Raw genomic sequence first — 23,672 nt, 5'->3', positions numbered from 1 at the left:
CCCCACGCACTAGGCATCGCAACAATCCGACGAACTCACGATCTCCCTCGCGCCTAAGGCGTTGCTATTTGCGACGCTCGGCGTGCTGGGTGACTGAGCCGAAAATACTTTGCCGTCTTGCCCAGTCCTGCGCATTCTTCTCCCTCTCTTCTCGTCTACTCCTGTTCTACGCAGCTGGGCGCCGCAAAACCTGCCTGCCGTTCCTGCGCCGCCCCGGAATTTCTCCACCAGCGACGACAGCCAAGCCTACAGGTCCTGGGGCAGCACGACTCCGCACGCCATCGGCGCAACAGCCCGTGGGACAGTCAGTTCCCTACCGACTGCCTACACAAGACCCTACCGAGGGTCTGCCATTCTCTGAATACTCGTCGACGCTGTGATCATGATGGAGTCGGCAGGATGGAACGACCAAGGCCACGCCATGCATCCCGGCGCCGACGATGACTTCCAGCAGTTCCTCAACATGAACAGCATGGACAGTCTGTCTGAGGGTTTGCAGTTTGACTTCGGCGACTTTCAGAATCCAAATGGGGGGAACATGATGCAAGTCGCACATCGTGAGACACTCGATACACCCATGAGTGGAACAAATGGTTCGGTTCTCATGTCGACAGCCATGCACAACCAAATGCACCCCATGTCGACTGCTCCTCCAAACTCCACGATACCCTCGAATATAATGTCCACGGCCGCATCTGTGAACGCCATCTCCGACATTGACGCTCAGATACAATTCCTGCAGCAACAAAAACTGCAACAGCAGCAGAGGCAATTGGAGGAGCAGCAAGCAGCCTTCTTCGCCCAACAACAGAGCCGCATGGTCCCGCCGACTCCTCAGAGTCTGGAGATACAGGCTGGCAACCATCAATTCTATACCACCCAGCCAGATCGCGCCACTCAGCAACAACAGCATCAGGACATGTTCGAGCGTTTTCAGCGGATGAAGGAGCAGCAACAGCAGGATGTTCGTATTACTTGACTCACTTCTCTCTGCGCCCTGCTGACTAGCATCTAGATGTCATTTACTCCTCTGGTATCCCCAGCAGTCACGCCTCTCGAGAGCCAGTTTCCCATGGACCAGGCATTCACAGTACCCAATGCGTACTTCAGTCCACTCACTTCGCCAGCACTGCATGCTCAATCTGACCCCATTGTCATGTTCGAACATGGACTGTCTAACGCGAACACCACCACGAGCTCTCCTGAAGGGATGGACTTGGAGGCCAACCCGCCTCCATCGTCCGGGCCCGTGTCCAATGACCTAGCGAAGAAAGGGAGGAAAGCCAATGCTGCGAAGACCAGGTCCAGGGGGAGCGTTGGGAAATCACCTATCACGAAACCGCAGCGGAAGAAGACCGGATCGACGCCACTCATGAATGCACAGACATTGAGCGAGCTCACTGAACAGGCTGACAAGCCTGCAGAGCTACAACCTCGACCCTCGAAGAAAACACGACAGATGGAACAAAGCGGGTTCGCCTCAAATTCATCTACGGCAGGAATAACTGATTCGGAAAATGATTCCGTTTCCCCAGAGGCACTGTCGGAAATGCCTCCTCCACCTTTGCCAAAGACGAGGTCTGCGAAGCCGTCCCCGTGTATACAGCCACAAAATAATGCGACTCCGACTATGGCACCGACCGCGGCTCCTCAACCTACCGGGAAACCTTCACCTGCAACACCGGCATCATTGATGAGGCTTCCGTCCCCAAACAACGCCAACAAGTCGAGCACTCTGGCTGGTTCGGATCCGATGGCCTCAGAAAACATTGAGAATTTTGAGTTACCAGAGTCGGTCAGCGCAAATACATTCAAGAAGCCAAATCTGGCACCCTTGAGCACACAGTCGCCACAGATACGCTCGCCAGCCCCGGAGACAGCCCCTGGAACGGCCTCGTCCTTCCAACCCTTACCTTCGCCAATTTTTGCAAAGCCAGGCGCAGCAGCCTCGGCAAGCCAGAGCCCTCAGCTCACGCCCGGATCTTCTGCAACGACACCGAATCCAAGGAAGACGCCGCAGCTAGCACCACGTAGCGGCAAGAAGAGGGCTAGCATCAGCTCTTCCCACGTTTCTCCTGCCCTGCGGCCGAGGATTTCACCCAGTATCAAGCCACTCTTGCCGGGAGGACTTAGAGCAGAGGACTCGGCATCGCAGCTTTTGGCATCCAAGTCCAATTACCAGAACATTCTGGAGGGCAACATGGTGCCTGGAGTGTCATATCCCAGCGAGCTGTCCACTAACCTGACGTCGAAGCGGACATCACACAAGATTGCCGAGCAAGGCAGGCGGAATCGAATAAATTCGGCCTTGCAAGAAATCGCGACACTACTGCCGGGTGGGGTCATTCCCGAAGGCAAAGACAGCGGAGCAGAAAGCGGAGACAAGAAGGACTCCAAGGGCGGTGGTGGACCAAACAGCAAGGCCAGCACTGTCGAGCTAGCGATCGACTATATCAAGCTGCTGAAGCAGCAAGTGGATGAAGCAAATAAGCGCGCCGAGCTGGCAGAGAAGAAATTACAAGAAAAGGAGGGTGCGGTCACGTCGTGAGGTAATGGCTGACTTGATTAATGTTCTGGAGTTTCGAGGCGGGCATAGAAGGTCCACGGTACTCTAAGGCTCGGTGCTCACCTGCACGCGGTCCTTTACTACTCTTGGGAGGCGCTGGTGATCAGGCGTGTACGGTCACACTATAATCAGGAGCAATGCGTTACTATTTCCATGGAAGGTTGAGAGGGTTGGCAGTCTAGGTCTAGCATTTACACTCGGGCGCATTGGGGTTCGGGAGGCCGATGGCCTGCGTGTTGATCTGAGCACTGAACGTGCGGCCTGGGAGGACTGTTACATACCAAGCAATAATCTCGTTTGTCGCTTAGATACCGAGTCGAATTCCCTGAGAACGGCCATGACCACATATACAAAATGAGATAATAAAATTAGTGATACTGACCAGAACAACCAGTTGCGAACAGCACTTGGTGAATATGAGATGCTTTTAGTTAAACTTTGGAGAATGCGAAGTGCCGTTGTCTACTGAGAAAGTTCGTGCTTCATTTAGAGTTGATACTATTTCTGTCATCAGTCAGGCGTGAAGTCCTCGAAGCACGGAATGGTGCAACCAGTTCCCCCATGGGTTGATGCACCGAGTCCGAGGCCGGTAGCAATCACCGAACACGCCCGAGTTTGAGAGGCCCTGTAAGTTGTGGCGCCCAGCAGAGTCAGGCTCGGAGCCGAGCTCCACCGACGGCATTAGCTGGCATGCTGTGTGGCGCAACCCGACCCGCCCGACGGCTTCGGCTGCCTCAACGTCGTCGAAACCTGGGACTGATACACACATCTACCGTCGTGCATGAGCTAGTTGTCTGTGACTCCTCGGTCCCGGCCACGCGTACTATGGGGCCGCGTGGCGAAGGCGAGAGTTTATCTTGTTCTTGCATATTCCAGAAGCTGCCAGTCATGCATGTGTTTGCTGGCGCTCCATCCAGTCTCTTGTTGTCGTCTGAGACGGTCGAGTCCTAGGTGCGCGGGCGTACGTACGCCTGGCCGCCTGTGATTGGGGAGCCTTGGCGGGAAGTGTGTCACACACAACCCACAGCGCCCATCCTGGCCATCCTGGACAGCCTGTGGCGCGGTGCATGGTTCGACCGTCTCACTCGAGGCACCTGGAGGGCTTGCTAATTCTAATTCGCCTCCCCGATCTTGTGTAAGTCAAGTCTGCCTGGTTTGCGTGGACAGGGTGACAGGTAAGGTCCCTCCCTGCCCCCGGGCGGTGACTGGTGACTGGTGGCGTGTTGAGTATGGGGACTAGGCATGTGTCGGAGTGCGTATCTACGTTACGCATTCGGTCTTGCCTTGCGGAGACTTCACATGTCCGTTGAATTGTATATAATTGTGATGGACCTCTGGTTCCGTCTCTCGTTCAATTTCATCTGTCATCATCACCACCTTCATCAACATCATCACCATATCATTACAACCTGATCTTCCATCAGTTCATTGATACACACAATCATTCAGTACAGAGTACTTCACACAAGGTAAAGACCGGCAACATGGCTTGGCCAGGAAACTTCAACTGGAACATGCAAGACAATACTGGCGCTGGCGTCGACCGCGCTCCCCCTGCCCCCTTCGGACCTCCTTTCACCAACCCCGAGTTCTGGCAGCGCTGGGCCCAGTCTCGTGGCTGGGAGGACTGGAACTCCGAGCCTTGGGGCCCTGGCCCTCATGGCCGTCACGGCCACGGGTTTGGACGCAGAGGCAGAGGACATGGACCTCGCGGTGGACCTGGTGGACCTGGTGGACGACACCGCCGTGGCGGTTCGGACGACCACACTCCCGAGGGTTCTGACAACGAGGCGTTCCCTCCCGAGTACATCACCGATGACGAGGTTGCGGCTGCCGTAGCAGAGGGCGAGAAGAACAATGAGAAGGAGAAAGACAGGGCCGAGATGGACGTGGACAGCCCCGATACGATGGCGAGAGACGAGCCAGGCGCGGACGATCCGCCCGAGGAGGTCCCAGATGAGACCCCTGGCCGACGACAGCGAGGCTGCGGCCACCGAGGACGTCGTGGCCGTGGGGGATTCGGTGCCCACGACCACCATCACCGCGGCTCCCGCCACCGCGGCCCACCAGGTCCGCCCCCATTCTTCGGCGGCTTCTTCGGCGGTCCACAGGGTCCTCACGGCCCTCCACCTCCCTTCCCGCCGTTCCTCGCTGGACTCTTCGGGCCCGGTCCTCACGGTCCGGGACCCCATGGGCATCCTCACCACCCCCCACCCCCGCCGCCGCCACCTCACGGGCCACAGCCTCCCCATGGCCGCGAGGGCCCAGGAGCAGGGTTCGACTTTGGCCCGTGGGCGGCCGCAGTGGCGGGCCACCCGTTCGCGCAGCGCATGCGTGAGTTCCTCGAGCGCGCACAGGGCGCCAACGACAACAACAACAGGACACGTGGGGCGGGCGAGGAAGCTGACGATAGCTCCTTCACGCCGCCCGTGGACCTGTTCGAGCAGCCTGACAGGTGGGTTCTGCACTTTGCGGTGCCGGGCGCCAGGAAGGAGGACGTAGGCGTCAACTGGGATGCGGATCGATCGGTGCTGTCTGTCAGCGGCGTCGTCCACCGCCCCGGCGACGAGGACTTCATAAAGGGCCTGATCAACGGGGAGAGGAGCGTCGGGCTGTTCTCACGCGACGTGGGACTCCCGCCGGCGGGCCAGGACAGGGGCGACAGCAAGGAGGAGGTCAATGCCGAGGGCATTGTTGCCAAGATGGAGGACGGCATCTTGGTTGTCACTGTGCCCAAGGTGGAGCGTGGGTGGACTGAGGTCCGGAAGGTTGATATTGCCTAGGCACAGATTGGTATGGGAGGAAACACAACACGAGAGAGAGAGAGGCACGAGGCCGAGCGCATCACATGTATTTCGTGGCACTGAGAAACGAATCATGATATCTTCACCATCTTCACTACTTTGGACACACCACAGTCATTACATCTCTACGGTAAGTATATAGGGCGTTCTGGAAAGGAGAGAAACACGCGGGTATGATTGAAGTTATTCTGAGAAAAAGAGAGAAAAAAAAAAGGTAAAAAGGAAATAAAGAGAAAAAAAAAAGGTTGACTTTCAGGCAACATCAACACACTCGTTCTACTCATACAGTCCATGTGATCAATACAGTCTTTTGGGAGTATCAATATTTCTCAAGCATGTGATTCGCTCAAATATAGTACTGTAGAATGCATTAAGAATCGCATTGGTAAGCCAGGGATTCTATCGTAGTCTAAGAGGACGTCAACAAGAGGCAGCCAGGAAGACGGAGCCAAAGTTGCCACTCCGTTCGGAAGACGGGACCAAGCTAGACACTTAGGCCAAGTTCCTAGGCACCCCTGCTGCCCTGCTCACCCCTACCCTCGTTCTCGCCACTTGCCCGGCCAACGCGTCCGTGCCTCGGGAGGCACCACTAATTACTGCATCAGGTGAAGGTTTATTTACCACTCCACCCGACTCCACCTGGCGCATTTTCTTCCCTCTTACTGTTACATAGCATAAACCAGCAGACGAGACAAAGCAACACTGCGCATCTGCATACCAGCCTGCCAGTCTGTCAGTCCAACAAGACAAACGCTGCTGTGCTCTGCGACCCTTCTAGAAGGCCTCTCTGCCCGCCGCGCTCTGCCATCAACAAAGGGCTGCTGGTTTCATGCTTATCACCAACACAGCCGCCAGCCGCGCTACCTGCTCTCCCCGCCCTATCACACGGTCGCACCTGGCCCGCCCATGCCGTCATCCGCATCAGGCCTAGGACACCCTCTAGCTGACAGCTGATGAACGCTTTGAACCTTGGAAGATAGCACGATCCATCCCATCAAGCTTGTCTATCTGGTCATCTTTATCATCTCCCTCCAACGTCTCTGGAGCGCGAGCACGAGCGCGAGCACACCTGTCCTCTCCCCTTCGACTCCCGACAACCAACAACACCACGCCGCGTCGCAATCATGTCCGACTCCGAGGTCGACTACCTGCAGCCCGAGTTCGAGCCTTCCTCGGTCACCATTCCGCGCCTGCGCTCCATCCTCGTCAGCCAGAATGTCCCTTACCCCGCCACTGCAAAGAAGGCACAGCTCGTCGAGATCTTCAATGACACCGTTGCCCCACGAGCACGGAAGCTGCTGGCCCAGCGCCAGAAGGCCAAGAGGTCCAGCATGGGCATCACCAACATAGACGGCTCCCAGGGCTACTCAGTCGCGAACCAGGACTTGGCACCGGTCCCAAGCTCAAGGCGGAGGGCTGTTTCTCCTCGCAAGTCCAACAGGAGCTTCAAGCAGGCTTCCGAAGAGCCCGACCATCTGCCTGCACAGCTCTCTCTGAGTCCCAGGAAACGTCAGGCGCGATCCGCCAGCCGACAGCTCGCCCAGTCAGACACCGACACCGACAGCCACTATGAGAGCAGGCGCTCCCCGCGCAAGACATCGCGTCAGCCAGATCTGACTCCACAGCCAGAGGTCAAGAAAGAGTATTCAGACGACGACACGCCATATCAGAAGCACTCCGCCGAGCCTGGCGCCGTCTTTACCAGTGACAACCCTTTCCAGAGCGGCAGCTCTCCCATCCCCATGGCAACCCCGTCAAACCGGAGGAGGACTGCCGGACAGGATTCCACTGCAAAGAAATCCACTGCATCCTCCACCAGGAGACGCACAGATGGTCCCAGCGCCGATACATATGAGTCTGCAGGATATTCAAAATCGGTGGCCGTTCCCGTGCCTGCCTTCACCCGCCCAATGACACCTGTCACGCCTGAACCAGTGTTCGAGGAGGTTGAGGCTGGCGAGGAATTCACACCTGACGAGCAACTTGCCCTTGCACAAGAAGATGCCCTGAGAGCACAGACGGCCGTCGCGCCTGTTCGCCAGCCCAGACGCTCCACCAATTTGGCAACACCCTTCTGGCTGCTCATTACCGTCCTGCTCGGGTCTTACGGCGCCTGGTATCGACAAGAGAAGATTGCAGTTGGATATTGTGGGGCTGGAAGGCCTGCGCAAGAAATCATTCCCCGGCAGGTCGAGTATAAAGACTTCAAGCTCGACGTGCCGGAATGGGTCTTTCCGCTTGCCGAGCCTGAATGCGAGCCGTGCCCACCTCACGCCTATTGTTACGCCGACCACTCCGTGCGATGTGATGAGGGCTTCATCCTGAAGCCCCATCCCTTGTCTGCCAACGGGCTTATCCCACTTCCGCCTACCTGTGAGGCTGACAGTGAGAAGCTCCGCCGCGTCAAGGCTGTCGCGGACAGGGCCGTGGAGGAGCTCCGGGACCGTAAGGCCAAGTTTGAATGCGGTGAGCTCGTCAATGAGAACGGCCAGGTGCCCGAGAACCCTATGGTCGCAGTGGAGGATCTGAAGGAGACCGTCAGCGAGAAGAGGAGTAAGAAGCTCAGCAAGAAGGAATTCGATGATCTATGGACCGCGGCGCTTGGGGAAATCGAGCAAAGAGACGAGGTCGTTGTCGAGAAGAAGGAAGAGCCAGTAGACCCGTAAGTTTGACTCCTGTTGATTCCTTTTGAATCCCCCCCCCCCCCTTTACGAGCGCAGTCTCAGGCTTCGTCCCATGAACGCGGCAGGAGACATGTCCTACGAGCAGACAGTGGCCCTCATCATTCCTATTCTGTTTGCGGAAGTCCAAAAACAAACTTTAGAGATCTCATTCTGACCAAAGCCCAACTAACCAGACCTGTCTTCGATCCAGAACTTCTTCCAGTTCCGGAACCGTTTCAGACACCTACCTGGCGTCCACCTCTCTCGCTCGCCTTCCGCTCGGGTGCGCGGCCCGCCGCTCCGTCCGCCTCGGACTGGAACGACATCGACTCAGCATTGTTTCAGTGATTTTCTCTGCTTTGTCGGTGCTGTACGGTCGTTCCAAATACAGGACTCACCGCGCCATCTCGGCGCAGATTCCCGGCTTGGTCGATCTGGTTCTCGAGAGATTATCGGCGCAAAAGGAGTTGGCGTACGATGACGACGGCGAGGTTGACACATTTCTCTTCTTGCCAAACCTACGGGACGATGTTTTGCGAGCTGTACATTCAATCTCTCAGCGCGAGCGGATTTGGAAGCGCGTTAAGGCCGTGATTGAGCAGAATTCTAATGTGCGGACCGGTCAACGGGAGGGTGTGAACGGGGAAATCGGCCGCGCGTGGGAATGGATCGGCCCCAGTGGGGCGGGCGAGACCGGCGCCCGGAGAAGAAGGACCATCGCGCGGAGCTCTATGAGCCCAGACGATATACAGCTTGGAGACGAGACTCCTTTTGTCGATAGAGCGGGTGTCCATAAGAAGTGGGAAGAGCCGGGCTCGAGACCGATATACTGACGGCGTTGGGGTTGGAAATCGATTCGACTTAGGTTTCTTTTGTAATTGACTCCGCAATGGGCATTTCCTTTCAACCTTTCGATTCGACCACTGCCATGGGCCTCTGGACATGCCCGCTTTTTGTGTGGTAGGAAAGACATGTGTTCGTGGTTTTGATGACACGGTACGGAATTATGGGTTTACGCAGGAAGCTGGTTGCTTTGATCTTCATTGCGCATACCCACGATTATTTCTTACACGCATGACAACCAGACTGATATATCGCGTCTCAACTCGCCCCTTTCGTGATTTCTTGAGCTTTGAAAGGACGTGACTGAAGTAATACGTGGAGTCAGCAAATGGGCCAGGGGGATGACCACAGCTGTGCGTTCCCGGACGTAGATAGATAGATATCCAGCAATAATACCAATTGTCTTGCAAAGACAAACCCCATCTCACGTGCAAGGTGGAAGGGATACCAACCTCTGAACGGACAAGCAGAGAACAAGTAAGCTACAAACCACGATGACCTCGATTGATCGAGTACAGCTTGATCAGCATTTGATCACAGCGGGGCTTTGCCCTGTAGCCTTGCGGACACCCTGCCCAGGCCCATGTCCAGGTCTTCGGGATCCTTGTGAGCTGTACATGAAATTGATTTCAAGACTAAGGGATGAAAACGCCTCCTGACCGATGTAAAGCCGTCCCGACCTAGTGGAAAAATCGCGAATGAACAAAACAAGACCTCTCCAATGACTACCGTGCGCCTTGCTTCCGAGTTTTCTCTATCGAGTGATCCCTCTGACTGCTTCCTCACCTGTACGTATGAATGTGTGCCTACTCGCATCCTCACCGGGGTATCTTGCCCTCCCAACGAAGCTTCACAGTTTATCCGCGCTCCCTTTCCAAAAACAAAGACAAAGGCGCCTCTCTCGAGGGCTCTCGTATATGCCTCCCCTCCAATCGCCTGTAGAAGAGAGAAAAAAGTCCGCAAGTAATCACGGCGTATACTTCAGCCTCCTGGTTGCCACGAAGGCGGCGCACGCGGCAATGGCCCCGATGAAAAGACACACCGAGATGGCGTTCGGCCCAGAGGTGGAGTGATGCTCGCTGGGGTGAGCGTCGGTCGCCAGCTCAGGGCTCTTGCCAGGCTCGAGGATACTGAAGACGACGGTGCTGATAAAGGAGCCTATGAATTGTGGTATTGTTTGGTAGACTGTGAGGCTCTTGTCAGCGCAAAGTTGTTTCACCAAATATTTGCAGAGATGAAAAGAGGAAATCGGGGCGGTTGCGGTCCCCAGTCAAAAGACTGTCAGAAATTGACTTACTGTTCAGAATACCGAAGTAGATACCCGACAGCTCCCCCGTACTCCCGCTGCTGGTCTCGGTGCCTTCTTCATGAGGCCCATGCTCCAAGTGGATTGTCGAGAGTTGGACCGCGTCGGCGTCGGACAGGCGGCGATATGAGGTATTCATGTCGGTGGTGCTGAGCTTGTTGACTTCCATTCCCATTGTCGCTGTTGGAGCCCAGGAGACTATACTCCACGCTACCATCGTGTATTAGTAGATGACCTTTTTGATTTGGGCAAGGAAAGAAGGCTAGATTGAGAAGGTGGGGAAGAGGTCTCTTACGTATTCCACAGAAGACAACAAGAGCGGTAGCGAAACGGAAACTCCTCGCAAAGGGGGCGAGAAACATCGCACCAGCAAACATCAAGTGGCCCGTCTGCCAGACGGTGAGCAGGTCCGGCTTCAGCTTGCTGAACCCCTCCACCAGGTGCGCGATGCTCGCAGGCGGGCGGTGGGTGAACTTCTCGTCCTCTGGGGCGCGCACAACCAGCGGGAGGAGCCAGGCGCCGGCGAAGGTCATGAACGAGTAGATGGTGAGAGTGTAGCTCCCGATTCTACCCATGTCGCCCAGCGCGTCAGAAGGGGCGTGTGTGCTGCCTTCGGCCGCGGCGGCCGCGGCGGCGTCGTAGCGGAAGTAGGTCTCGCCCACCCAAGTGCTCCCGTAGAAATGGAATGGGAACCATCCTATCCAGGCCCAGAACATAGCCCAGCAGATGATCTGAATTCGAGGTGGGAGATCGATGAGTGTCGACCAGATCTGGCGGATTACTTTGAAGCGCCCCTCGGACGAGCCGCGAGGGTCCTGACGCACCGAGACAAGCACCCTCTCCGTCACCGCCCAGCAGGTCACTCCTGCGGTAAACAGCATGCTCATGGAGGCGATCAGGGTCAGCTGCTTGAATTGGGTATCCCCGAGTCGTGGGCCGAAGGTTCCGGGCAGGTCGATGGCGCCAATTGCATAGCCTACAATGTGCCCGAAGGAGCCCATTCGTCCTCCCCAGGCAGCTCCTGTCTGTTGCTTCGCAATGGGCAGAGTGTCGACAAGAAGGCTCCTCGAGCACGACATAACTACAATATGTTGTCTTAGCCCAGGCTAAGTAGTAGGGGCAAAAGGGCTTCGAAACTCACCTGCATTGATAGCGAAATCTGTGACGTATAAAGCCAACACAGCCAAGAAGATGGTGAATTTCTTAGTGAAATCGCTTTCCGCAGGCAGGAGCCAAGCGACAATCTCTCTCGTCCAACCCAGCACCAAGAGCGACGCAGCGACGATGATCGTCCCAAAAAAGATATACGGCCTCCTCCGTCCCCATCTTGACTTGTTCGAATCCGCTAGGACACCGACAATTGGTTGCGTAATGATGCCGCTCAGCGGTCCAGCAATCCACACTACTGATGTTTGACTCTTTGTCAATCCGAGATTGAGGAGATACGGTGTGCAATAGGTCATCTCGACCCCCCTTGATATTCAGTCAGTGGGGAAATTCTTCAGACTGCAATGGAATTGGAAGATGATGTATGAACCAAGCACAGGGGTCATCTTGCCTCCCCCCCCCCCTCCCCCCAAGTTGTGACCATCATCGCTCCCGAACACTGCCCGGTCTGCGTGGGGCCATACCTGGAAAGGGGGAAGCGTCGATGCCGCCGTCGAGTACTTCGGATCATCCCGTATGGAGAATATAGCTATGGGAAAGCAGTACCATGTGAACGTGATGCCAAAGTGGATGAAACATAGCAGCATCATGCGAATGGACTCATTTCTGCCCTTGATGCCGGGCTGGCCGGTGAAGGAAGACATTTGCTCCCGGCCCAGCGCTGGCGAATCCCACCCCTCGAGCAGTACGGGTACCTCTGTGAGCCGTCTCGAGCTGTGTTCGTTTCCTGGTGGGGTTTCCTGTCGTTGCTTGCGGAAGCCACCTCGGCGGTCGTCCTCGTCCTCGTCGGCGTACTCGTAATGCTCGGCTCGCGCGTGGTCGTGGGGGTTGTCGCGACTTGCTGGAGAGCTCCGTGTTAGCATTCCATTTCTTAGGTCACGAGCTTCTGTGGCTATCTCTTTTTTGAATGCCATTTCTTTGGGAATCTTGCGCATCGAACAATGGGAGACGATGTGGTGTGCAAAGGGGGCTGTGCGGTCAAGCGACTGCTTCAGCTAGAGATGCTCACATACTTCCTTGGCTGCTGTATCAGGTCTCGGTTGTTAAGCTTTCGTTGGGAGATTGTGTCCTCATCGAATGAGACAATGAGGGCAGGGAGAGTCAATGCTAGGTGTCAAGAGCCATAGGAAGAGGGAGTGGGAGAAGGTTAGGATTGAGACATGTGTTAGGTGCAGGACAGGGATATGTGGAGGAGATAAGATCATCTCTCAAAGAAGGTGACGTACCCCCTTAGCGCCAGGGGACTGCTCCGGTTGCATCGCCTGTCAGGCCCCCAGCCTGTGCACCTGTCACTATATTTAGCGCCTTAGTGCGTGCGGCCCGCGTGAGATCGCTGCATCTAGTGGGCCTGATCCAGATCCTCGGGTGCATGTGGTGGCAATAACACAACATTATAATGCACACTCAAATACTACTAATAGTACTACACCCGGAATCTAGGATTCTTCTCTTCATGGATGCTGCGGCCTATACATATGACAACTCTCCATTAATCAGGCTGTCAGGGAAGTCTCAGTCCGAGATGACTAAACTGGCTTTGCTTCATCCCTTACGCTGCCCGACACCTGCAAAAGATGACAGGAACGGAAGCCAGATGAGGGAGGATCGTTCCTTGCGATCATCCATATATCATGTCTGGTAAGCATAATCGTCAATTTTCGCCCTCTTGATCTCCCTGCCTGTCTAGTGACCCCTGACCGTTTCCGTTTGGTCATGCCGCCTTGGTGTGGCTCAAGAGCCGCTTTTCTCCTTCACCTGACCACATCGATAAAATGGCAGAAACCACACTGAAAGCATATTATCAGCAGGAGTGCTCGACGCAGAGCCATAGCCTAGATTACCGCCGTCCTGATCCTGATCATGTCTGTAGTGAGAACAGCCCGTAGTGACTGAGTCTCCGCAATCTTGAGAACCGAACACCGACCCCACAGCAACTCTCGTATTCCTTCTTTATCCCATTTTTTTTCTTCCTTGATGTCTTCCAATTTCCCTTTCTGACCAAAGATCAACCCAATTAGGGAGACTCCAATGAACATCATGAGTGACAATGAATCGTGTTTCTTCTGTGTCTTAACCTGCATGCTTGTTTGAGAGACTCGCATCATCTTCCAATACGGCTGCGTTCACCTCACGACGCCAAATAGCCAGCTCATGGAGAGCGTTGCGGATGGAGTCGGTACTGGCTGTAATTTTCTCAAGCTGAGTCTTGCAAAAGCTGTGCTCTTCGATGGCTTGCTGCAGAGTTATTCTGTTAAAGGACTCTGCAGTCTCATCGTCATCCTCTATCTTCGTAGGGGGTGCCCCGAGCACAATCTTGTCACCAATGTTGAGTTTGTGACGCAGGCTATCTCGAATGTGTATGCTCTTGTCGAGCCTGGTCTTGAGGTCAGCCTTTCCAATGTCGAGTTGCTCTTGGAGGTTGTGAAAGACCCTGCAGCCCTCGTGGATGACTCCCAGAATTTTCTTTGTGTTGTCTGCTCGGCATTCAATCCGATCAACAGGGTTCATAGCTGCGGTTCCCAGATACTCAATGTCCGAGGAAACCAGTCTTCCCTGGGGCACAAGTGCTGCATCTGACATCTGTCCCTGACGGATGAGCTTGTGGACTGTACTGTATCGGTAGTGTGCAACCCGCATCTGCACAGCTTTGTCATCTGGAAAGAAAGCCCCAAGCAACAGGTGGTTCCAGAATACCCAGTCCAGCGTATCGGGGAGAGGGCGGCCACCGACTGCGTACATGGCTTCCAGACATATGGATAGGCCCATATCTTTCTCACAGGAGAGCTCAGGGCAGACACAGTATTCTGATTTCCAAAGGGCCGGATCGTGATCTCGGCCAGGCAGGACGCGAGTTAACAGCAGTATGAGCTTCATTGCTGGAATGTACTTCGCCACTGCATCCTCATCCGGAGGCCCACCAGGATCGTAGTATCGCATCACACCTTTTCCCGGCTTTCCTGGGGGGTCGAGGTCCACAACCGCCAGTAAGCGTTGTCCGTCCGCAAGCTTCAGGGGCACGAGCAGCGAGCCTCTCTTCCCAGCTTCTCCGGTAATTTGGGGTTGCGTCCTCGTATTGCCGTCTCTCATGCCGTCGACCACAATGTAGTCAGCACGGCACGTAGCCTCAAGCTGTTTGAGGATGATGAGGACCGTCTCATCATCCCAGTCCCGCTCCTGGTCCAGAAGATCACTCCGCGTAGCACGCTTGTTCAAACGCTTGGTCCCGGTTTCGCCCGTTGTGTTGGCCTCATCTTCCTCTACATGAAGGGGCCGCTTCGATGTGGCTTGAAGCGTTTCCTGAGCACAGTGGATGGTGGAGCCCACCCTGGTCTGCGAGTCCTCATCGACAGACCTATTGAGTTGCGATTTTGCAGAAGTTTCGGCCTTGATTCCGTTTTCAACGGCGTTCTCATCATCATCACCCAATACATCGCCAGCATTGGTCGGGGCAATCGCAGCATAATATGGACTCGGCCTACCCTTACGTGGCGGATTCCGACGAGTGCTAGTGTGTCCACCTATAATCGGTCGCGGCATTGGAGCGACAGAAGGAAGGTAGCTACGCTGACCCTCGGACTCGGCGCGATGGAAACGTGATCCAGTGGAAATGTGGCTAGCACGACCAGGTTGACGGTCTTGTGTATTAGACTCAATAGATGGTTTGATGACCTCGCCACCGGTGGAGGTAAGGAGCAAGCCATCTTCCCGTCCCAGGATGCTGGAACTGCCACTCGACTTCTTGTTTTGATTCCGTATATCCATGCTGCTGGACTCGAACGCGTCCCTGGCGAGGACGGATGCCAAGTATTTCGCTCCCTGTCCCTGCACCTGAGAGCTGCCAATGGCGCTGCCCGGTCTCCGCATAGAAGGAGGGTCAAACTCGGGGTTAGCAGAGGCCATAGTGGTCAGGTCAGGACTAGAAAAAATGCGGCCTGGATTGGGAGCAGCAATGGAGGTTGTATCCAAGGCCACCTTGGTACGTTGTGCTGTAGCCCGAAGCACTTTCAGATAGGCGTTTTTGAAAGCCGAGGATCCGCTCACAGGGTCTTTGCCAAACACGCGAATTCGCTTTCTAACGTGACCGAGAAGTGACTCAGAGAACATGGATGCGCCAAAGTAAAGCAGGATATGCCCTACTGTGATGTTTGCTTTCGCAGCAGTACTTCTTAGAAGAGTTATGTGGTTGCACTCGGCCAATTCTTTTCGAAATACCAGGCAAAGCACTCGATCCAGTGTATGTCCGCTTAGATTCTCCGCAGCCCAAAGACCAAAAGGCTCTTCGTTCTGTTGCGTAGCGTGAGGAGACACCTTCGCGTTGAACTTGTTCCTATAGTCTTGTCGCAGGGTGTCCCAGGCCACTTGTATTGAACGATCATCGGACGCCTCGCTGTCGACGATCTTTTGGAATTTCGCAACAGACTGATTCCATTCGTCGTCGCTCATCTTTGGCTTCTTGGACAATCGATGTCCTCGAGAACTCTGGCCTGGACGGCGGCTACTGGAGGAATTCATCTCTGCCTGTTATGAGATCTCACCAAAAGGCAATACAGAATATGCAGAGTTGAGGAGAAAGGAAATGCCGAATCAAAGACGTAGATGATAGGATGCTCAGGTACGTAGGATGAAAGCTTGGAGAGCGTGGTAATGATCCGATGAAGAATAGTGCTGTTTGTTTCGAATTAAGAGAGCTGATGTTTGTAGACAGACCCACGGTATAATTGAATATGCCGGGAATCGAGAACGACGGCTAAAGACACGGCCGGTGAGGGCCTCGTTTCCGTGTTACTGGTGAGGGAGCAGTATCTCGTAAAGTACCGCGTGAACGAAATGCTGTCAAAAACTGTGCTGCGTTTCTCTCTGCTTCGTGACTTGATAGTTCTTCCACTGACTGAAAGGTTGTCCGGAAAACAGGCGCATTCAAAAGGGAGAGACTTGATTATAATTCAAATAATCAGTAGCATGTGCTTAAGGGTGGAACCACACCCAGTCACGCGGTACCAAACAGTGAGGCTGGCTACAACCGTGACGGACTTAAGAGGCGTATCAGAAGGTGCTTTTGCCAGTGGGAACTGCGTGTGGATCAAAATGGGAGTCGAGATTGTGTTGTCAAATATCCCTCCAGGTGTGTCAACACGTGATGGGGTCGGCCAAATGTCACTAGTTGGCTGTTTCACCAGAGACAAGACGAAGTTCGGTGACAAAGGTGTGCGACCTCGGGACCGGCAAACGTAGCTGACGATGATCTCTGATATCATGCCTGCCTGGGAATGGTTTCGTGCACCAGAATTTCCTGTTCCTCCTTGGCAGGATTGGTTGTGTACCCTCGAATGATCGGGGGCAGAGTTAGATCCGGGCAGAGCGATGACTGCCTTTTCAAGGTATCATGGGCGGGTTGTAAGTAGAAGGAGTGTACCCAGATCCGCGTTCGAGAGAAGGAGGCGACCGTCTTTGGGTCCTGTATGTGTGGGTGATGTTCTTCTATGGAAGACGGGTTCTCTGCCGTTGTTGTGAGTGTTGTCGAGGCGCGGTCATCCACAACCATACCACTTCGATATGGATAAGCTTGGACTTAAAATGCTTCTCTGTTCGGAGAAAGCACGTGAAGAGGGCATGGGATGTGAATCTTTGACCGTTTGAGGCGGTGGTGTGTCGATGGTGGGTGTCACATGGAACGGTAAGGATGGACAAGAATCTGTACCAAAAGCAGCCTCCTGGAGTTCCCAGGCTATCGACTTGGCCGTTCCACACTCATGAGCCCACAAAAGGTGATGAAGGTGATGTAGTTACAACAGATATATCAGACATAATCATTCGTCCCGCCGTTGTGATTGGCACTACCCAATACTGCACATCAGCATTGCGCCTAAGATGGTATTGTATAGCAGTGTGTCCGAAAGCAATGGCATGCTCATTCAACAAACGTACATGGATGCTATACATGGAAAGATCATACATGATTCATCCTCTTGAATGCTCAGGCCCGATAATAAGCAGGAGAATCAAAGTCTCAAAGTGAACAACAACCGGGACTCAAGCGGGTCAGCGCCCGAGACGCTCCGTGGTTGTGAGAACTGGCCATTTCTCGCAGTCTCAAACAATTTTCGGAAATTTTGGACGAAAACTGAATGATGTGAACTCAGATGGACTTGTATAGAATAAACGGACACTAGGGAGAGAGTGGATTGGTCATATGTGGATTGGATATCAAACGCACTTGCTATCGGCGCGAATGAAGTATATCTATCTATCGAAGGCGAGGCTCATCGTACCCCTAAATGGACAGACTTAAAGAATTGTTAATTTACCACATGATTAAAACCCAAATTAAAAAATTTCTTGATATTTATATACCTTACAACGTTGATATATGCAACTGTACAGCTACATCAGATTATACTATATTTTAGAAAGTATTCTAGAGTTCTCACCCTTTAGCAACATTATTATAATACAATAGCATAGGACACTATATTAATATATAAGCTATTTTATATTTTCAGAACATATTCCTCCTGATAATATATTAATTTAAGCAGTATGACAGCTCAACTGTAGAAGACTACATCCTAGTCTAAAAGATGTTCTAATTCTAACCTTTTAACAATCTTATAAAGTGTAGTAGTGTAGACTGCTGTCTGAGGTGGATTGTATAGTTAAGTTCTATTATTGCAATACCTACAAACTGTAGAGCAGTTCTTTAAATATAACATACAGATAGAAGGATATTGAGGGTAGTAGTTGGGCAAATTATGTAATCCGTAACAGCGGTAGACCACCGTGCAGTAATATGCCGGTACCCCTGAACAGTCCTGCAGGCGCCAGACTGGATAGACTCTAGTGCTGCAAATCATTTCGCTCGCCTATCTGCAGTTGCCCCGCCATTCCAGGTTTGACAACTGAGCTGCGAGCGAGCCGTTGAGAGCTCCGGTACAGGAACGTGCGTTTAGTAACGTCTATCTATGGCAGAAATCTTCCGTGACACCATTTGGGAGCAACACCATATCCGCCATTTCTCTCAAAGCGACCTCAAGTAGATAATCCCTGATATCGTACTTAATTTCAGTCCAAGGTATGTCCAATTGGCCCGTGAGATGCCAGAATTCCAAGACATCGACCTGATCTTCTGCCCCTCTGCCCCTCTATTGACTCATGGATGCTATTCCCGAGCTTGACTCACCCACCAAATACTCCTCTGCCATACTTATAGCTGACCACTGGCAGCTGCCACGAACCCCTCAGTCGCCCTTAGTTGTCAGTCCCGCCATTGATTGGAGCCGAGACATTGCTAGCATGGATTTGGTAAACCAGTATGCTCTTACCCCCTTTCTGAGCCGGCGTTGCGTGTGCAACCTCACCCGCCCGCTCGCCGATGTGCCTCTGGCACGCAACAAAACCGTGACGCCAGCTGACACAACCGCGAAGCCTAGAAGGGCGGCTACTCTTCGCCGTCCCCAAAAGTACGTTACCACGCCGGCGCCCCTGCCTCTTCTACTCCCTGAGCCGCTGAACGCCAGCTAACACCCCTGCCAGAGGGCCGGCTGCAACAGGCCACACTTAACCTGCTCGAGGGCGCCGACATCCAGTTCCGGCGGGAGAACCGACTCGACATCGCCCTCGTCAAGAACCTGCCCATCGCGCTGATCTTCCTACCGGCGGCGGACATCCCGACCTTCATCGGCGAGGGCCAGGTGGACCTGGGCATCACGGGCTACGACCAGGTGCAGGAGTACGAGGCGGGCTACAGGAACTCGACGAGGGCGCGGCGCATGTCCGGGGACCTGACCCCGGAGGACGGCAAGCCGCGCGGATGCGAGACGGTCATGGACCTGGGCTTCGGCGCCTGCAAGCTGCAGGTCCAGGTCCCCGTCAAGGGCAGCTACGTCCACGGCAAGGACCTGATTGGCAAGAACATCGGCACCAGCTTCGTCCACCTCGCGCAGGAGTACTTCACCAGGCTGGAGTTGGAGCAGGACGGCCAATCGGCAGACGGGGACTCGTTCAACCCCTCGCGCAAGTTGAAGACAAAGATCATTGAGCTGAGCGGTAGTGTGGAGGCTGCGTGCGCCTTGGGTGTTGCGGATGGAATTGTTGATCTTGTTGGTCAGTGTTCCCTTTCTACTCTGCCCTGACCAATCCTCTCTATTCATGGTGCCAAAGCACACTCAATTGACCCAATCCCACAGAATCTGGCGAGACCATGAAGGCCGCAGGCCTGAAGCCAATAGACACCGTGGTCGAGTCCTCCTCGATCTTGATCAAGTCAAAAGCGCCCTCACAACCGGAGCTGGTCGAGCTGATCGCCTCGCGGATCCGAGGCGTCATCACCGCACAGAGATACGTGCTCTGCCAGTACAACATACCCAGGAGCCACCTCAGCCAGGCGTCATCCATCACGCCCGGCAAGCGGGCGCCCACGATAACACAGCTCGAGGAGGAGGGCTGGGTCGCTGTCAGCGCCATGGTCGAGAAGAAGAAGATTGCCCCCACGATGGACGAGCTCGCTAAGGTCGGGGCGACGGACATACTGGTTCTGGACATTCACAACTCTCGTTCCAATTGACCGGTCGATAGACGATGCTGATGAAAAAACCGGCGCAAAAAGCAAGAAAATTAGAGTCGTTATTTGTCCTTGTATATAAGCTTAAACCTTCTGGGATAGAGGTCGACAGGATGAAAATGCAAGCCTGCAAGTAAATCGCTCTGAACACCTGCCCATCTGTGGGGAATTCAACAGGTAAAGCAATTCCGATTAACACTTGCCTCTGTTTCCTCAGTCGCTAGCACCTTATTCACAACAAACCGTGAGACTCTCGAGCAACGGTACAAATGATGCAAATGCAGTGGGTATGATTGCCAAAGGGCATGTAGACAATGGCATGGTTGTCTACTTGGTATCTCAATAAGCCGTTTCCCCATCACAAGCCGGAAGACATACGCCAGCCCGGCAGAAAAAACATCCACTCTAGGCACGCCGCAGCACCGGGTGGCCCAGCCAGCACAACTCTACTCCAGCTCGAACAGCTTCTTCAGCTCCTCCATCGTGTCTTCGGGCCCCGTCACCGAGTGCCCGACCGTCCTCGGGTCGCTGAAGATCTCGTAGTCGTTGCCTCCCTTGAACGTCTTGTCGCCGAAGAAGTGGATTGTCGTGTATGCGATGCCTCCGGTCTTCTTGGCCTCGTTCTCGAGGTGCTGCAGGCAGTATGTCTTGTCCCAGCCGTTGGGAAAGACGTCAAATGATATCTGGCCGCCGATGGAGAAGCTGTGCGTCGAGAAAACGGAGACAGTTAGTCACTGGCTCCTCCTTCCCGTCCAATTGGGCGGGGGGCAGGGGCGCAAGGGAGAGAGACTCACGTCAAACCAAGGTGTCCGAAGCGCTCGCGCAGCTTCTCGACAAACTTCTCGCGCACGTGGTGCTCCTTGTCGTACTTCTCGTAGTCGTTGCGCTCCTGGACGCTGGCGTTGCGGCCGATGGGGCTGACGTTGACCATGCCGTTGCGGAACTCGACAAAGGTGCCGCGCTTGACGGGGATGTCGAGGTCGGCGACGTAGTGCAGGCAGAAGCTGACGAGCTCCTTGTACTGGTCCTCGCCCAGCCAGCGGATGAAGCTGTTGGAGGGCAGCTGCTCGCCGTTCTTGTAGGCCGTCAGGCCGTTCTCGGCGAAGCAGAAGTCGAAGAGCGTCGTCACGGCCACGTCCGGGGTGCCCAGCTGCTCCTGCTGCTTGACCAGGTCGCTGCCGCCCACGAAGCCGACGGCGCACTTCTGGCGCAGCCGCGCGAGCAGGTTCAGCATCTCGGCCGAGACGCCGCGCCGCGCCGGCGTGAGCGTGCCATCGACGTCGAAGAGGCAGATGGTGTTCTTGAGGGGTCGGTCCTCGAGGGGTGGGTAGCTGATGACCATGGTGGGCGGCGGGCTGCTGGAAGATGGCGTGAGGGAGGATCGAAGGAGAAGGGGGGGGGATGTGAGCGAGCGAGTGAGTGAGGATTCTGGAGAGAAATTGGTGATCAGAGAGGGAGGCCTGGGGCGTATTACGTGTTACGTGTTACGTGTGCTTGTACGTTCGAGATGCTCCAGGGCAGCACGAGGCGGGGGAGACTGAGACTGGGGCAGTCGTGTGCAGCGTTGCTCAATTCTCTCTGTTGCAAGACAGAGACTGTTCCTAACGCGACGCAGGAGAGCTCCTCTACAGAATGAGAACACCCAGCTTATATGGTGATGATCAATAGGTCAAGGCATTCTCCCATCCCATTCCTCTCCCGGACCAGGAGCGGGAGCCAGAAGTGAGATCTATACAAAAAATAATTGCACTCATGCAAGCTCCCTGCAATTGACGAGCCTGGCCCGCATCCTGGTCCCCTCCCTCACCTTAGTGCTCCCCTCGTCGGGGGGCAGGTCGCAGTGCATTGGGCAAGAAGGTGTTCGCTGGCCTGTGATGGGGGCAGGGGTCACAGGGGTCCAGCTGCTCCACCTATTGCGTAGTAGCAGTGCTGTGCTGTACCTGTGCGCATAGGAGACCATTCGGTATTAGATTCCCACGGGAGCCATGTGAGACAGGGGTCTGCTCAGCAACAGCTCGAATGCCCCCAGAAGGGCTCATGGATGAAGCTTGAAGGCGCATCCAGAATACCCAGAACAGAGTTCATCCCACACACCGGGGACAAGCTCTCTTGCATCATGCGGATCCTGCGGACCGTCACACATGTGATCCGAGGGGCCAAGGGGACCATCTGGCATCCAGGGCAGGCAGGAAGGACGAACCGTTTCGCTCAGACCATGATGCACCCCGCGCAAACTATGGAGAAACGAAAACACATTCGACAAGTTGGAGGCAGAGGGCAGTGGCAGTATTGGTAGTGATGGTAGTAGTAGTAGTGGTAGGATTAGCAGCAACAGCCGCAGCCAGCACCACGCCATACATCGTCATCACGAATGACAGTCAATCTATATACCTTCATAGCTACTCAAGCAGCCCGACAAGGTTTTGCCCACCCAGCCAACCACAACCCACACATCTCGCCCGAACCTCCGTTCCCGAAGGACGCTCTGTGCTACAAAACACTTGGTATTCCGCACGGCATCTCTCTCACCGAGCCGGGTTTCCAAGCCGGCCAACCAGCTCCTTGGGGGCCGAGTCAGTCGACGTCGGAACGAACCACACGCCAATCTCCCGGTTGCAGAGAGCCGGACGCCTTTTCATTTGCGTGGGGACACCACCTCGACCACACCGTAACGCATCATCTCGATCAGGGGAGCGAGGGGAGAAATCGTACCGTACGCGACATGGTGAGACATTCTGGACCTTCGTCATTCCGGAGGTATCACCGCCGTCAAGGTTTCAGTCACAGCCCGGTCCGAGGACCTTACGGGATGTTTGCACCAACATGACTGGCCCTGTACCGCGTTTGGATTTGTGCATATATGTGTGTTGCAGATGTACCTCAGTCATATCGATCCAGCTCTCAGAAGACGGGCTCTTCGCGCCTATCACTGCTGGGTGGGATGTGTAGCGAAGGACTCCCAACAGGAAGGCCCATCGTGCATGTGTGTACGTGCCACCGCAGTGGTAAAAGCGAAAGTAGCGAAGGACTGTGCCCCCTCGTATGAAGTAGACATACTACTAATAAATATTTCCAAGAGAGTGGCGGGGAACTCTCGCGGTCCACGGCCGCCAGTCTCATGATCTTTGTTATCCCATACACCCTCTACCTCCTCCTACTCCTCCTCCTCCTCCATCACCACCACCAGCACCACTACCACGTCCACCTCATCAGCGTCCTCGTCTTCTGCATACAATGCTTTGCTATCGCCATTCGTGTTTTCCAAGCTCAGAAAACGAGCTTGAGCTGCCATGCCCTCCGAACTGGAGACATACAGGAGTTCAGAGAAATGCTCACTAGCGCAACACGCAGTCCAACCACTTTCCAAAACGGGGGGGTAAAAGCGTGTTCAAAAAGATGTACCCCTGAAAAATCAACTAACGCCGCCGTGAAATGCCTTGCAACCCTTTGCCTAACAAGAAACCCCGTTATAAACTGACATGTTACGTGAAGAAACTTGAACTCATAACGAGCCCCCGTGGTATCATAGCCGTAGCGACCTGGCCCTGCTGCTTGCTGCTCGCAAAAGAAATGGTGAGTTTTGCTTTGCTGCATTTGCTCTGACTGACGAAAAACCGGCAAATTTGTGTTTGTTCTCTCTCGCTCTCTCGCGCTCTCTCTCTTTCTGGTGTACAGGACGGAGTGTGGTCAAGGTATAACGAACAAGTGCTTCTACTGGCTGTTGGCTCGGAAGATGAGCTGTGGCAGGCCAAAAAAGTAAAGTTAG

General features: G+C 54.5%; 7 protein-coding genes across 7 annotated transcripts; 4 read left to right on the top strand and 3 right to left on the bottom strand.

The window, feature by feature from the left end:
* Positions 1-382: 382 nt before the first annotated feature.
* J7T55_008860 (phosphorus acquisition-controlling protein) lies at positions 383-2,548 on the top strand (the record flags this gene model as incomplete). The annotated part of the gene is made up of 2 exons (XM_053139220.1): positions 383-964; positions 1,016-2,548. 2 exons carry the CDS (start codon positions 383-385, stop codon positions 2,546-2,548), a joined length of 2,115 nt encoding a protein of 704 aa, XP_052998132.1.
* A 1,502-nt stretch (positions 2,549-4,050) lies between these two features.
* Positions 4,051-5,349, top strand: J7T55_008859 (hsp20-like protein; the record flags this gene model as incomplete). Its single annotated transcript, XM_053139219.1, has 1 exon — positions 4,051-5,349. The coding sequence occupies one exon, from the start codon at positions 4,051-4,053 to the stop codon at positions 5,347-5,349; it is 1,299 nt and encodes a 432-aa protein (XP_052998131.1).
* A 1,145-nt stretch (positions 5,350-6,494) lies between these two features.
* J7T55_008858 (sister chromatid separation protein) lies at positions 6,495-8,866 on the top strand (the record flags this gene model as incomplete). Its single annotated transcript, XM_053139218.1, has 2 exons — positions 6,495-8,032; positions 8,245-8,866. The coding sequence occupies 2 exons, from the start codon at positions 6,495-6,497 to the stop codon at positions 8,864-8,866; spliced, it is 2,160 nt and encodes a 719-aa protein (XP_052998130.1).
* A 977-nt stretch (positions 8,867-9,843) lies between these two features.
* Positions 9,844-12,284, bottom strand: J7T55_008857 (sucrose transporter; the record flags this gene model as incomplete). The annotated part of the gene is made up of 5 exons (XM_053139217.1): positions 9,844-10,061; positions 10,174-10,392; positions 10,478-11,263; positions 11,324-11,655; positions 11,896-12,284. The coding sequence occupies 5 exons, from the start codon at positions 12,282-12,284 to the stop codon at positions 9,844-9,846; spliced, it is 1,944 nt and encodes a 647-aa protein (XP_052998129.1).
* A 1,135-nt stretch (positions 12,285-13,419) lies between these two features.
* On the bottom strand, positions 13,420-15,861 carry J7T55_008856 (uncharacterized protein; the record flags this gene model as incomplete). Its single annotated transcript, XM_053139216.1, has 1 exon — positions 13,420-15,861. The coding sequence occupies one exon, from the start codon at positions 15,859-15,861 to the stop codon at positions 13,420-13,422; it is 2,442 nt and encodes an 813-aa protein (XP_052998128.1).
* Positions 15,862-18,639: 2,778 nt separating this feature from the next.
* Positions 18,640-19,909, top strand: J7T55_008855 (tp phosphoribosyltransferase; the record flags this gene model as incomplete). The annotated part of the gene is made up of 4 exons (XM_053139215.1): positions 18,640-18,656; positions 18,772-18,806; positions 18,880-19,449; positions 19,533-19,909. 4 exons carry the CDS (start codon positions 18,640-18,642, stop codon positions 19,907-19,909), a joined length of 999 nt encoding a protein of 332 aa, XP_052998127.1.
* A 443-nt stretch (positions 19,910-20,352) lies between these two features.
* On the bottom strand, positions 20,353-21,248 carry J7T55_008854 (eukaryotic phosphomannomutase; the record flags this gene model as incomplete). The annotated part of the gene is made up of 2 exons (XM_053139214.1): positions 20,353-20,608; positions 20,701-21,248. The coding sequence occupies 2 exons, from the start codon at positions 21,246-21,248 to the stop codon at positions 20,353-20,355; spliced, it is 804 nt and encodes a 267-aa protein (XP_052998126.1).
* Positions 21,249-23,672: the final 2,424 nt, after the last annotated feature.

Source organism: Diaporthe amygdali (genome assembly GCF_026229845.1).
Source record: "Diaporthe amygdali strain CAA958 chromosome Unknown NODE_4_length_2575358_cov_65_588622, whole genome shotgun sequence".
Classification (NCBI taxonomy): Eukaryota; Fungi; Ascomycota; class Sordariomycetes; order Diaporthales; family Diaporthaceae; genus Diaporthe; species Diaporthe amygdali.
The sequence above is the reverse complement of the archived record's forward strand: the minus strand, read 5'-3'. Positions and strand labels throughout refer to the sequence as shown.